Source organism: Sphaerodactylus townsendi, linkage group LG09, assembly GCF_021028975.2.
Source record: "Sphaerodactylus townsendi isolate TG3544 linkage group LG09, MPM_Stown_v2.3, whole genome shotgun sequence".
NCBI lineage: Eukaryota > Metazoa > Chordata > Lepidosauria > Squamata > Sphaerodactylidae > Sphaerodactylus > Sphaerodactylus townsendi.
Genome location: NC_059433.1, coordinates 42,704,837 through 42,718,780, shown reverse-complemented (window position 1 = coordinate 42,718,780; position 13,944 = coordinate 42,704,837). Strand labels below are relative to the sequence as shown.

General features: G+C 58.3%; 1 protein-coding gene across 1 annotated transcript in view; it reads right to left on the bottom strand.

Annotated features, from left to right (window-relative positions):
* Positions 1 to 13,944, bottom strand: part of LAMA1 (laminin subunit alpha 1) — a 135,038-nt gene that overhangs the window by 108,928 nt on the left and 12,166 nt on the right. Inside the window, exons 2-4 of the mRNA XM_048508450.1 lie at positions 3,953 to 4,123; positions 3,419 to 3,531; positions 638 to 880 (exon numbers count right to left, since the gene is read on the bottom strand). Of these exons, the coding sequence (XP_048364407.1) occupies positions 638 to 880; positions 3,419 to 3,531; positions 3,953 to 4,123 (527 nt within the window). The remainder of the gene's footprint in view (positions 1 to 637; positions 881 to 3,418; positions 3,532 to 3,952; positions 4,124 to 13,944) is intronic.

Here is a 13,944-nt window from a genome sequence, read left to right as displayed (position 1 = left end):
GGCTTGACCTCGGCCCCACCAAGAATTGTCCAGTGGGTGACAGAAATGGGAACATTCCCTTGCAGGAGAACACCCCCATGGAGCACAGACTTTGGAGGACCCATTCATTACTGGTTGAGCTGACAGGAGCTGCAGATAGATGGTGGAGACTTGGGGATCACAAGCCTGTTTTGTCCCTCTGGCTGCCACAATGTCTGCTCACTTGGAGTGGACAGCAACACTGCTGTTGCCCTGTGGCCAGCCACTGCAGCCATCACAGGCCTCAGGATTGTACCGCATGTAAACTATCTGAAGCTTTCAATAACTGGCCCCTGTGAAATAATTTGAAAAGGCAGAATAACTTTATCGCCTGAAATATACATTCAAGAAATCAGAACTGTCTCTACAGTGGACCAGATTAAGGTTCAACTTGGGCCCACATAGGAGATACATTCATTCTCCTACAGTTCGTAGAAGGAGGTGAGATGCATTCTGTATTTATTCAGCTCAGATCTTCCCTGACTTTCTGAAACAAAGCTTGTAGGAATTCTGTTTTCACCCCAGTTAGGGAAGGGAATAGCATCTTTCTATAAAATAACTTTGTCACAGCAACATTCCTGCTACAGCTAACTAAGACAAAAAGAAAAAGAAAACTTACCTCTCCATGTTCAAGTGGAACAAGCCTGGAATAATAGGAAGTACAGATCACTTCGTCATCTCTTTTATATGTAGGAGGTCCAAGTCTTGGTGTCACATTATATCTGGTTAGGCACTCTGTGTCACTAATGGCATAATATTGCCAAGGACTGAATTCAATGCCGTCTACAGAACGTTCCAAAATCCAATTTCCAGGCCGAGGAGCATTAGCAGCTTTGATAATGACATATGCCACTTGGAAAACCTACGATATAAGCAATAATGCAAAGCATGGAGCTAGCTTCTGAGACACATTTTGATTTTTGATTTTTATAAGAAATTACAAATCATCTTGCTTTTGTGTAGACTTTTTACATGCAGTTGGAGGTCCTGCATTTTGCAGAGTCCCAAGTTGCATGCAGAAAGCCTACATATTTACAACTTGTATAGATGTACATTCCTTTACAGGCCCTGATTCTATTATTTTGAGGATCTCTACATGATAGAGATCCATTCTGCTGGGGAAAACGGCTTCTCTGGAGGATGGACTCCATAGCATTATACCACCCTGAGCTACCTCATCTTCCCAAACCCCTCCATCCCCAGACTCCAACCCCCCCCCAAGTCTCCAGGAATTTCACAACCCAGAGTTGGCAACCCTTAATATCTCTTGGCAATTTAGTAGTAGATCTTACCCAGCCATGATGGGAACACTATATTTTCCAGAGAAATAATCTAAAGTAACTGAAACCAGTGGGGGATAGTTGTTAGAAAGTCAGACTAAGATCTGAGAGAGCCTGGTTTGAATCCTGAGTTTGCCATGGAAGTTTTCTGGGTAACCTTGGGTCAGTTATTCTCTCAGCCTAACCAACTTCACAGGGCTGCTGTTGTGAGGATAAAATGAAACAATATCATATGATACTTTGTGACCCCATTAAAGAGAAAAGTGAGGAAAATATAACTAAATAAATAACCCAGCTGTGTACACACAGTTTACAGTTTAATAGCAAGGCTAGGTGGGTGGGGTAACTGAAGTCTACTACAACTCCATCTCCCTAACAGACATTGTCCAACAATCTTCGTTCGTTCGTTCGTTCGTTCGTTCGTTCGTTTATGGGATTTTTATACCGCCCAACCCCCGGAGGGCTCTGGGCGGTGCACAACAGATTCTACATACAATATATACAAACAAAAACCCCATTAGATTAAAATTTAAATTTTAATTCATATTTTGAAATTCATATTTTGAATTTTTGTCTCTGACACTGGATTTTAAAGATAGACTGGTGTTCTGTTGGATTAACATTTACTTTGGTGCTTAACAATCTATCTGTTTGATAGCACAGGGAGGGCTGTGGAAGACCTCAAGGTTTATAGTGCTGAAGGACTTTAACATTCAGACAAAAAGCCCACTTATCTGGTAAACTTAGGATTTCTTGCAATACCATCCTAAGCAATATTACACAGTTCTAACTCCATTGATTTCACATGTGGAAACTCTGCTTAGGATGGCACTGTTGATTACTGTGACAGACATTGGTCTCTCTCAAACTTTACCTAGTCTGATATATTCAGCAGAATGTACTCTTGGTTTGGCATTCTATTCTAGAAAGGAATCTGAGAGAGCAGAAAAATGTCTTTTTGTAATGGTCAGACCTGGTGAGGTGGATGCACAGCTTACCTTTATCCTCTGAAGAAGTGTAGAAGACAGTCCACACTCTGTTCTCTGGAAAAGTTCTGCCCCATGCTCTCCGTGAAAAGTTTAGTGAATGGTGACTCAAGTCATGGTTTTCTCAGTATTGGTACCAAGGATATAGAACATTAATCCCGCATGAAACAAGTTCTGTTCTACTTTCTCTGGTTTTTAAAAGATAATTGTGAGAGCAGCCTCTCCCAGACACCCCTGAATGATAGATCACCTTGGCCTTGTTGGAGTTCAGCTACCCTTTTGGAATAAGCAAGATGTGACTCTGGCTTCTGCTCATAAGCACTGTACTTTCATCAGGTAGTTAAAAGAATTCCTGTAAGCTTGAGTCCCCTGCATCCATCAACCCACCTCCCTCTTTTCCTAACTCCCTTTTATCCTGCTCAGGAGGTGCCATCATTCCTGGGAGCTCCCTGCTGCAGCCTCCTAGTGGCTGGTGAGCTGTCTGTTGTGCTCTGCCAGCCTGGGACTGACTCCTCAGCTTTCCTGGCCCTCCTCCTTGACTGCAGCCTGGTTGAGGCTATGCCAGCTCCACCCCATTCTCTAAGGCTGCAATGGGCTGCTGATTGCAACTTGGCCAGGGGTGTGCTATCTCTACCCTTCTCCCTGGAATAGCTCAGGCTTGCTCTTGCTGTCCAGGCCCTTCTGCCATTTCTCCCAGCTTCTGGCTTCCTGGAGGTCCCTGCTTCTGCTAGTAATTTCAAGGGTGGAGATGCCAGGTGGGGTGTTCCAGGGTCCCTAAGTGGGTGTCTGTGACAAGGAGAAGTGAGGAACAGGCTGCCTGGTGTTGGGAGACAGCCACATCTCTTGGCAACTATCCTGTTTTTAGCAGACTTAAGATCCAAGTTTTTTTGGTGAGACCGATGAGCCAGTTCCCTTTTTGTTTTATACAGCCCTGTTGACTTAGGTATTTTGCACTTGTACTCTTTTACTCTTTCAATTGCTATGCTTGATTTATTAAATTTTTTAAATTGTTTTTAGAAGCTACTGGGGGTCATATCATGTGATCAAAAAGTGAGTTAAAATATTTCAAAATAAATACAATTTAAAATAACTATTGTAAAGTGACATACCTCCTCTTCATCTGCTAGTGCTTACCTGTCTTAGATCCAAAGTAATGGTTACCCAATGGTATTCTCTTCCATTCTGAATGCTGGGACTTTGCCACCAATTATTCGTGCCATCTATAGCATTTGAAATAGGGTGTTGTTCTGTTGACAAAACATGCACAACGCACACCTGATTTAAGATCAAATATTTCCATTTGTTTCTGTTAACTTGTGTGCCTTACAAACATAGTACAGGTAGGAAGGACAAAATTATCCCACAAAAGTTTCATCCAGAGAAGGCAAACAAGGCATATATACCACAGGTGCAAAATATACAGTTATCCATAACTAAGTCCCAACAAGATCACTGGGAGTGAAGAAAATTATTTCATTAGACCCCAGTGATCACAATGAGATTGGTGCAATTTAATTTCCTCTAACGCTGTAGCCCATACAGTTCATGATTCTGTGCATATTCAGTATCATGAAGCAGCCTGAAAATGTACCATACACACAACCTGAAGCACCCTTGAAATATGAGAAAGATAAGGAAGAAATATTTTTAAAGTAAAATAAAACTTACCTTTGGGATTTGCACTGTTATGGTCACAGATCCGACACTGCGCATTGCGTAGAGGCCGACCAGGAACATGTTCAACAAGTTTACAAAACATTTCAGGGCCCTTTTCACCACAGGTAGCATTGGTGCTGATATGAGCATTGCTAGCAAGATTCAGAATAGCAGGAAATAGACCTTAAAAGATAAAAATAATCACACAATAATTATAATTGAGATATGCATGTCATCCTATGACGTGATTTTACAGCCAGATTTTTAAAATCCACGTTAACTTCTTCCAAATTTCTAAAAAAAGTATGAAATTGTAGTTTAAATTCTTTGAACCTTGACTTTACTCATACCCATAAAGGCTGTTGATGCAACAGAGAAATTTAACTGGTAACTCCAAACCAAAAAAAGTGGTGCCAAATAATGAAGTGCATGATGTACCCTTCTTAATGGACTGGTATCCAGTTTGCTTCTTGTTCGCTGTATTTTCTCTATCCCTTTTCTCTTGTGGTCCATAGAAAGAGAGGGCTAACAAACTGTTTAATTTACTACCAGTCCATTTCTATATGGTATTTATTCAATTAATATCAGTAAAACAACAATTTTGTTCATGTATTCCATGAAAATAACTAAACAATCAGTTTCAAATAGATTAATAGTCTTCCAATAGACCTGATACACATTATCAGAGAACATTATCAGAGACCACAGATAACAACATTTCTGGAACATGAATTACAATGAGTCGTTCATGCTTTATCATTTTCAGAACTTAGTCCATCACAATTAAAATATATTTATTTTCCTCATTAGGCAAAAGCCTTAAAAGTTTAAAACCAAACATTTTACTTGAAGTTTTATAAAATGGGTGAAATTTCTCGTGGAAGCTACTCCCAAATTTTAAGTACTACACTTTTCTTCTTTTCCCTTTGGCTTTCAAATAAGATACCTTTGCTAATTTTTCTCTGTGATCAGCATCCAGTATGGTGAGCACATTACCCACCTAAGCCAATTAGATCACTGACTAAATGTAAATACTCTAAGAATGCAAGTTCTTTGTTTGAAAAGAAATCATAAATAAATTGAGTTGATTTATAATTCTGCCCCTGGCAATTTCCTTTGCCTTCATCTTTGCTTTAAATCTTTTGGTGGTAGTGTTAACAAGGACTAAGCAGATAAAATACCAATCATGACTCAGAGAAAACAAAAAGAAACTAAGTCTTAATTAAACAAGCTGCAGAGGTGTGATCTTTGCCAATCATGTTGCACAATGGTAAGGTCTGTCTTTGATTTTATTCCTTTGGTTAGCCAGCTGTGCATCCAAAAAAAGAAGCTTGAACAGTAAGGATAATACCTGAGACAATAGGAAGTTCAAAACCTTTTGACCTTGAATAAAAGTGACATTAAGAATAATTACTTACAGTGAGAATGGAGCTGCAAATAAAGCGTGCATTATAGTTATATTCTAATGAATTAATGGATTCAGATGAATATAAATCACCTTTCACTATACTATGCAATACTGGTACTTGACCCTAAAGAATTGTTTCATCCAAAACAGACAAAAATGTTGGTGATGTTCTATGAGTTATGCTGATTTTTCCTACCTTTGGTGGTAGGGTTGTAGCAACTAGAATTAGTAGTCTCACATATTAAGTCTCACGTCCTGTTTTGATATCCTCTATTTTAAAGTACTAAGGTTTTGGGGGATTGTGCAATTTCATATCAGTTTTATGGGGTTTTATTGTATGATGATGTCCATGATGGACAACTTCCTCATAATAAGCCACCCTGATGTGGTTTGGGAAAGGGCAGACTAGAAGACAAATAAATAAATACATAAAAGCATTTATTTATTGCGTCATACATTTTGTTAAATTACATTTTTAAAAAAATTGAAAAGACACATAATCAAAATAACCTCATGTTTGCTCCTTTGATTATGGAGAAACTAACTCCATTTATTTCATATTGGAGTAATAATTGTAATTTCATTAATATAGATAGGAATATTTTTGTGCAATACTACACATTATCAGAGAACATTATCAGAGAACACAGACAGAAACAATGACAATATACAAATATAAGAAATAATATAGCAAACTTTGCAACTTCAAGTTAATTGTGTATCAGATTTCTGGAGAGAAAGCACAGTTGTCAGTTATTTTAAAGCGGTCTTGACAGATACACAGGAAGTATAGTAGAAGACTTCTACCATAAAGAGTATGTTTAATGCTACTTTTTCCTCTTTCTTTTTAACCAGAACACGATTTCTAATGAACAACAAATCTACCCAAAAAGTAGGAAGCTTCATGAACTATGAGAGCGAGGAAAGGTTAAAAATCAAGTTCCAGCTAGTTTGTACTAAACATCAGAGGCATCCCAACAAATGAATTGTGTCCTCCCACCAAATTGACTACTAATTTTGGGGCACAAAACACCAAATTTCCAAGTGATTTTATTATACTTAACTATACTATTCCATGCTTATAATAAAATTTAAAATATAAATGATAGTTATAAATATCAGTTTGGGAAACTAGTTTCTGGCTCAAGACTTTTAAAAAAAATGCTCATGAATTTTGTGTGTGTGTGAAGGCTTCCAGCTTTTGACATATGGCAGTCTGTGAACTATAGCCTTACAAACAGAATATTAAACACAGCTTTCTTAGGAACACTTTTTTCTGCCAGAAAAAATGGGACAATGTATGTAATGTTCTTTGCATTACCTCCCACGTTGCTTTTATCATCCCCTTCTGTGAGAGTTCCTCTTGTGCATTTTATTCACAGTTCAGTTTGATTCTTAAAGTTAGACCACCCACAAATGCAAGGAATAATAAGATAGTCACAGATACCTAAATTTGATTGACTCCATTTGCAGTTACAATGGCCCACGACTATTGAGAACTGGAAATATGCATTGGAATGTTCTTTATAACAACATTCCAGGAACCATAAGAATGCCAATTGTATTCACTGCAATCAACTGGTAAAATAGCCCGTACTTTAGTTATTATTATTTGGATTAATCTTTTACCTACTGAGTTCACCACTGTTGCATAGAAGTAACCTAACATATACTTGGAAATGTTTTTTTTACCAGATTCTTTAGAAAGCTGGAAACTCCCCCAACAATTTAAAAGTTTTCATTAAAAATGAATATTGTAAAAAAAAACGCACCAAGATTTTTATGCAACTGCCTATGGTCTTATTCTGAACAAACCATTCTATCAACATAGATTTAGTTCATGTTACCTCCCACATTTTACACATACAGGGAGCCTAGGATTACATCTCCTGTACATATATTCATCTTTGGGCCACTAGTCATCCTTATATTGACATAAGAACAAAATCACATGAAGTCCAATAAGCCTAAATTGAAGCTATGCAATTACTACCATACATAAAATATGTGCAGTGATTGCAACAGAGAAGCAAATTTTCTTACAGTTATTGTGTGGGTGGGCTTTTTCTCCTGCTTACTTGCTATATTATTTTGTATAACCATACTGTGAGAAGAAAAAGAAACAAACTAGGACACTGTAGCTATGACCTTCAAGCTACTTAATACCAGTTCACAAGATAGCTGTCTGTCTGCTTTCTAAAAGAAATAAAACAATGCCTCTGCAGATGAAACCAGTCTAGACAGTGATGTGGCCAAGGCCACCAATTGTAATATCTTGGGCTGAGGTCCATGTTCTTGGAGCTATGAGTGCTGGTAATAAAGGAACATGGAGATACCACAGTTGCTGTGTCAGTGTTTATTTGTTCTTCACGCTTTCCTCTAGTCCAGCTCCATCTCTTTCAGTTTCTCTTTTAAGGTCCTACAAGGCAATTCTCATCTCTGTCCTATCTAAACAAATCTTCCCACATCTCAGGCAGCTTCTCTCTTGACCATGCATTCCTGCCCAAGTTGGCCTCTGCACAGTCGATTGTGGCCAGCAGCATTCTGCTCCTCTTTCCCTTGTCCTCAGTGGTGCACACCATTGCAAGTAGGGCCTCCATCTACCCCTGCTCCTGGTCCTTGATATGTGGCTGATCAATCCATATGGCTATCCCACCAACCCAAACACTGTATCACAGTGTATAAAACCATACAGTAAACTGTCAGATATTTTTGAGCCACTACAGTAATCAAAACTATGGGACAGTATAGTCATGAGATACAGTCTACATGTTATATTTCCCATCAGATCCCATATTAAGGAAACAACTGGGATGAACAGCATAAACACCTGTCTTACTAAATTATATACATGAGCTGGTTCCAGTTCTGAAACAACATTCCTTACTTTGACGTATAGTAAGAGTTCTGAAGAATTCTCACTGACAGTATAAAATACTTTGTTTATCAAAAAGAATAGACTTTTTACACAATCATTTTTCAAACCATAAAAGCTCTTTTAGAGTTCTCTCTCAATTAGCATTCTGCAATGTACAGCAGTCAGCAATTTCCAATAAGTAGACTATTTTGAAAGGCGTCACCAACGGCAGATGTCCCTGTGACAGAAAACATTAATATACTGCACAAACAGCTGTTAGCACTTCCAAGCATTTGCAGTAACAAAAACAAACCCAAAAAAATATGAAAGAGCACTTTCTTCAGAAACACTTTTTTTCATAATCCAGCTACCAATTCAGTTGTGCCTCTATTTGACATCTCTGTCTAATTTAAGGAGACTTCCTCTAACTTAAGTGACTCTTATATTGGAGGAACATTCCTTAGGCTGGAAGAATCCTACTTGAGAATGGTTATGGAGGCACCTCCATTTTCTTTCCCCAAACTTACCTTCTCTCCCTGTGGAGCTCAGTAGGGACAGGGAGGCATGCCCACACTGCCTTCCAACTACTCAATGTGTGAGGCTTTTGGGAAACACCATTTCCCAGCTGGTGCCATGCAAACAGCACCAAAAAGGTGCTGGTGTTGTTTGCATGCCCCCCCCCCCCCACCCCCCCCCCCCCCCTTCCCCCCCCCCCTCCCCCCCCCCCCCCCCCCTCCCCCCCCCCCCCCCTCCCGCCCCCCCCCCCCCCCCCCCTCGCCTCCCCCCCCCCCCCCCCCCCCCCCCCCCCCCCCCCTCCCCCCCCCCCCCCCACCCCCCCCCCCCCCCCCCCCCCCCCCCCCCACACCCCCCCCCCCTCCCCCCCCCCCCCCCCACCCCCCCCCCCCCCCACCCCCCCCCCCCCCCACCCCCCCCCCCCCCCACCCCCCCCCCCCCCCACCCCCCCCCCCCCCCACCCCCCCCCCCCCCCACCCCCCCCCCCCCCCACCCCCCCCCCCCCCCACCCCCCCCCCCCCCCACCCCCCCCCCCCCCCACCCCCCCCCCCCCCCACCCCCCCCCCCCCCCACCCCCCCCCCCCCCCACCCCCCCCCCCCCCCACCCCCCCCCCCCCCCACCCCCCCCCCCCCCCACCCCCCCCCCCCCCCACCCCCCCCCCCCCCCACCCCCCCCCCCCCCCACCCCCCCCCCCCCCCACCCCCCCCCCCCCCCACCCCCCCCCCCCCCCACCCCCCCCCCCCCCCACCCCCCCCCCCCCCCACCCCCCCCCCCCCCCACCCCCCCCCCCCCCCACCCCCCCCCCCCCCCACCCCCCCCCCCCCCCACCCCCCCCCCCCCCCACCCCCCCCCCCCCCCACCCCCCCCCCCCCCCACCCCCCCCCCCCCCCACCCCCCCCCCCCCCCACCCCCCCCCCCCCCCACCCCCCCCCCCCCCCACCCCCCCCCCCCCCCACCCCCCCCCCCCCCCACCCCCCCCCCCCCCCACCCCCCCCCCCCCCCACCCCCCCCCCCCCCCACCCCCCCCCCCCCCCACCCCCCCCCCCCCCCACCCCCCCCCCCCCCCACCCCCCCCCCCCCCCACCCCCCCCCCCCCCCACCCCCCCCCCCCCCCACCCCCCCCCCCCCCCACCCCCCCCCCCCCCCACCCCCCCCCCCCCCCACCCCCCCCCCCCCCCACCCCCCCCCCCCCCCACCCCCCCCCCCCCCCACCCCCCCCCCCCCCCACCCCCCCCCCCCCCCACCCCCCCCCCCCCCCACCCCCCCCCCCCCCCACCCCCCCCCCCCCCCACCCCCCCCCCCCCCCACCCCCCCCCCCCCCCACCCCCCCCCCCCCCCACCCCCCCCCCCCCCCACCCCCCCCCCCCCCCACCCCCCCCCCCCCCCACCCCCCCCCCCCCCCACCCCCCCCCCCCCCCACCCCCCCCCCCCCCCACCCCCCCCCCCCCCCACCCCCCCCCCCCCCCACCCCCCCCCCCCCCCACCCCCCCCCCCCCCCACCCCCCCCCCCCCCCACCCCCCCCCCCCCCCACCCCCCCCCCCCCCCACCCCCCCCCCCCCCCACCCCCCCCCCCCCCCACCCCCCCCCCCCCCCACCCCCCCCCCCCCCCACCCCCCCCCCCCCCCACCCCCCCCCCCCCCCACCCCCCCCCCCCCCCACCCCCCCCCCCCCCCACCCCCCCCCCCCCCCACCCCCCCCCCCCCCCACCCCCCCCCCCCCCCACCCCCCCCCCCCCCCACCCCCCCCCCCCCCCACCCCCCCCCCCCCCCACCCCCCCCCCCCCCCACCCCCCCCCCCCCCCACCCCCCCCCCCCCCCACCCCCCCCCCCCCCCACCCCCCCCCCCCCCCACCCCCCCCCCCCCCCACCCCCCCCCCCCCCCACCCCCCCCCCCCCCCACCCCCCCCCCCCCCCACCCCCCCCCCCCCCCACCCCCCCCCCCCCCCACCCCCCCCCCCCCCCACCCCCCCCCCCCCCCACCCCCCCCCCCCCCCACCCCCCCCCCCCCCCACCCCCCCCCCCCCCCACCCCCCCCCCCCCCCACCCCCCCCCCCCCCCACCCCCCCCCCCCCCCACCCCCCCCCCCCCCCACCCCCCCCCCCCCCCACCCCCCCCCCCCCCCACCCCCCCCCCCCCCCACCCCCCCCCCCCCCCACCCCCCCCCCCCCCCACCCCCCCCCCCCCCCACCCCCCCCCCCCCCCACCCCCCCCCCCCCCCACCCCCCCCCCCCCCCACCCCCCCCCCCCCCCACCCCCCCCCCCCCCCACCCCCCCCCCCCCCCACCCCCCCCCCCCCCCACCCCCCCCCCCCCCCACCCCCCCCCCCCCCCACCCCCCCCCCCCCCCACCCCCCCCCCCCCCCACCCCCCCCCCCCCCCACCCCCCCCCCCCCCCACCCCCCCCCCCCCCCACCCCCCCCCCCCCCCACCCCCCCCCCCCCCCACCCCCCCCCCCCCCCACCCCCCCCCCCCCCCACCCCCCCCCCCCCCCACCCCCCCCCCCCCCCACCCCCCCCCCCCCCCACCCCCCCCCCCCCCCACCCCCCCCCCCCCCCACCCCCCCCCCCCCCCACCCCCCCCCCCCCCCACCCCCCCCCCCCCCCACCCCCCCCCCCCCCCACCCCCCCCCCCCCCCACCCCCCCCCCCCCCCACCCCCCCCCCCCCCCACCCCCCCCCCCCCCCACCCCCCCCCCCCCCCACCCCCCCCCCCCCCCACCCCCCCCCCCCCCCACCCCCCCCCCCCCCCACCCCCCCCCCCCCCCACCCCCCCCCCCCCCCACCCCCCCCCCCCCCCACCCCCCCCCCCCCCCACCCCCCCCCCCCCCCACCCCCCCCCCCCCCCACCCCCCCCCCCCCCCACCCCCCCCCCCCCCCACCCCCCCCCCCCCCCACCCCCCCCCCCCCCCACCCCCCCCCCCCCCCACCCCCCCCCCCCCCCACCCCCCCCCCCCCCCACCCCCCCCCCCCCCCACCCCCCCCCCCCCCCACCCCCCCCCCCCCCCACCCCCCCCCCCCCCCACCCCCCCCCCCCCCCACCCCCCCCCCCCCCCACCCCCCCCCCCCCCCACCCCCCCCCCCCCCCACCCCCCCCCCCCCCCACCCCCCCCCCCCCCCACCCCCCCCCCCCCCCACCCCCCCCCCCCCCCACCCCCCCCCCCCCCCACCCCCCCCCCCCCCCACCCCCCCCCCCCCCCACCCCCCCCCCCCCCCACCCCCCCCCCCCCCCACCCCCCCCCCCCCCCACCCCCCCCCCCCCCCACCCCCCCCCCCCCCCACCCCCCCCCCCCCCCACCCCCCCCCCCCCCCACCCCCCCCCCCCCCCACCCCCCCCCCCCCCCACCCCCCCCCCCCCCCACCCCCCCCCCCCCCCACCCCCCCCCCCCCCCACCCCCCCCCCCCCCCACCCCCCCCCCCCCCCACCCCCCCCCCCCCCCACCCCCCCCCCCCCCCACCCCCCCCCCCCCCCACCCCCCCCCCCCCCCACCCCCCCCCCCCCCCACCCCCCCCCCCCCCCACCCCCCCCCCCCCCCACCCCCCCCCCCCCCCACCCCCCCCCCCCCCCACCCCCCCCCCCCCCCACCCCCCCCCCCCCCCACCCCCCCCCCCCCCCACCCCCCCCCCCCCCCACCCCCCCCCCCCCCCACCCCCCCCCCCCCCCACCCCCCCCCCCCCCCACCCCCCCCCCCCCCCACCCCCCCCCCCCCCCACCCCCCCCCCCCCCCACCCCCCCCCCCCCCCACCCCCCCCCCCCCCCACCCCCCCCCCCCCCCACCCCCCCCCCCCCCCACCCCCCCCCCCCCCCACCCCCCCCCCCCCCCACCCCCCCCCCCCCCCACCCCCCCCCCCCCCCACCCCCCCCCCCCCCCACCCCCCCCCCCCCCCACCCCCCCCCCCCCCCACCCCCCCCCCCCCCCACCCCCCCCCCCCCCCACCCCCCCCCCCCCCCACCCCCCCCCCCCCCCACCCCCCCCCCCCCCCACCCCCCCCCCCCCCCACCCCCCCCCCCCCCCACCCCCCCCCCCCCCCACCCCCCCCCCCCCCCACCCCCCCCCCCCCCCACCCCCCCCCCCCCCCACCCCCCCCCCCCCCCACCCCCCCCCCCCCCCACCCCCCCCCCCCCCCACCCCCCCCCCCCCCCACCCCCCCCCCCCCCCACCCCCCCCCCCCCCCACCCCCCCCCCCCCCCACCCCCCCCCCCCCCCACCCCCCCCCCCCCCCACCCCCCCCCCCCCCCACCCCCCCCCCCCCCCACCCCCCCCCCCCCCCACCCCCCCCCCCCCCCACCCCCCCCCCCCCCCACCCCCCCCCCCCCCCACCCCCCCCCCCCCCCACCCCCCCCCCCCCCCACCCCCCCCCCCCCCCACCCCCCCCCCCCCCCACCCCCCCCCCCCCCCACCCCCCCCCCCCCCCACCCCCCCCCCCCCCCACCCCCCCCCCCCCCCACCCCCCCCCCCCCCCACCCCCCCCCCCCCCCACCCCCCCCCCCCCCCACCCCCCCCCCCCCCCACCCCCCCCCCCCCCCACCCCCCCCCCCCCCCACCCCCCCCCCCCCCCACCCCCCCCCCCCCCCACCCCCCCCCCCCCCCACCCCCCCCCCCCCCCACCCCCCCCCCCCCCCACCCCCCCCCCCCCCCACCCCCCCCCCCCCCCACCCCCCCCCCCCCCCACCCCCCCCCCCCCCCACCCCCCCCCCCCCCCACCCCCCCCCCCCCCCACCCCCCCCCCCCCCCACCCCCCCCCCCCCCCACCCCCCCCCCCCCCCACCCCCCCCCCCCCCCACCCCCCCCCCCCCCCACCCCCCCCCCCCCCCACCCCCCCCCCCCCCCACCCCCCCCCCCCCCCACCCCCCCCCCCCCCCACCCCCCCCCCCCCCCACCCCCCCCCCCCCCCACCCCCCCCCCCCCCACCCCCTCCCCCCCCCACCCCCCCCCCCCCCCTCCCCCCCCCCCCCCCACCCCCCCCCCCCCCAACCCCCCCCCCCCCACACCCCCCCCCCCCCCCACACCCCCCCCCCCCCACCCCCCCCCCCCCCCACCCCCCCCCCCCCACACCCCCCCCCCCCCCCACCCCCCCCCCCCCCCCCCCCCCCCCCCCCCCCCCCCCCCCCCCCCCCACCCCCCCCCCCCCCCCCCCCCCCCCCCCACCCCCCCCCACTCAAAAGACTGCTTTCAGGGAGTCAGATAAACTGCGACAGAAAAGAAAGCAACCAAATGTGAGAGGAAGTC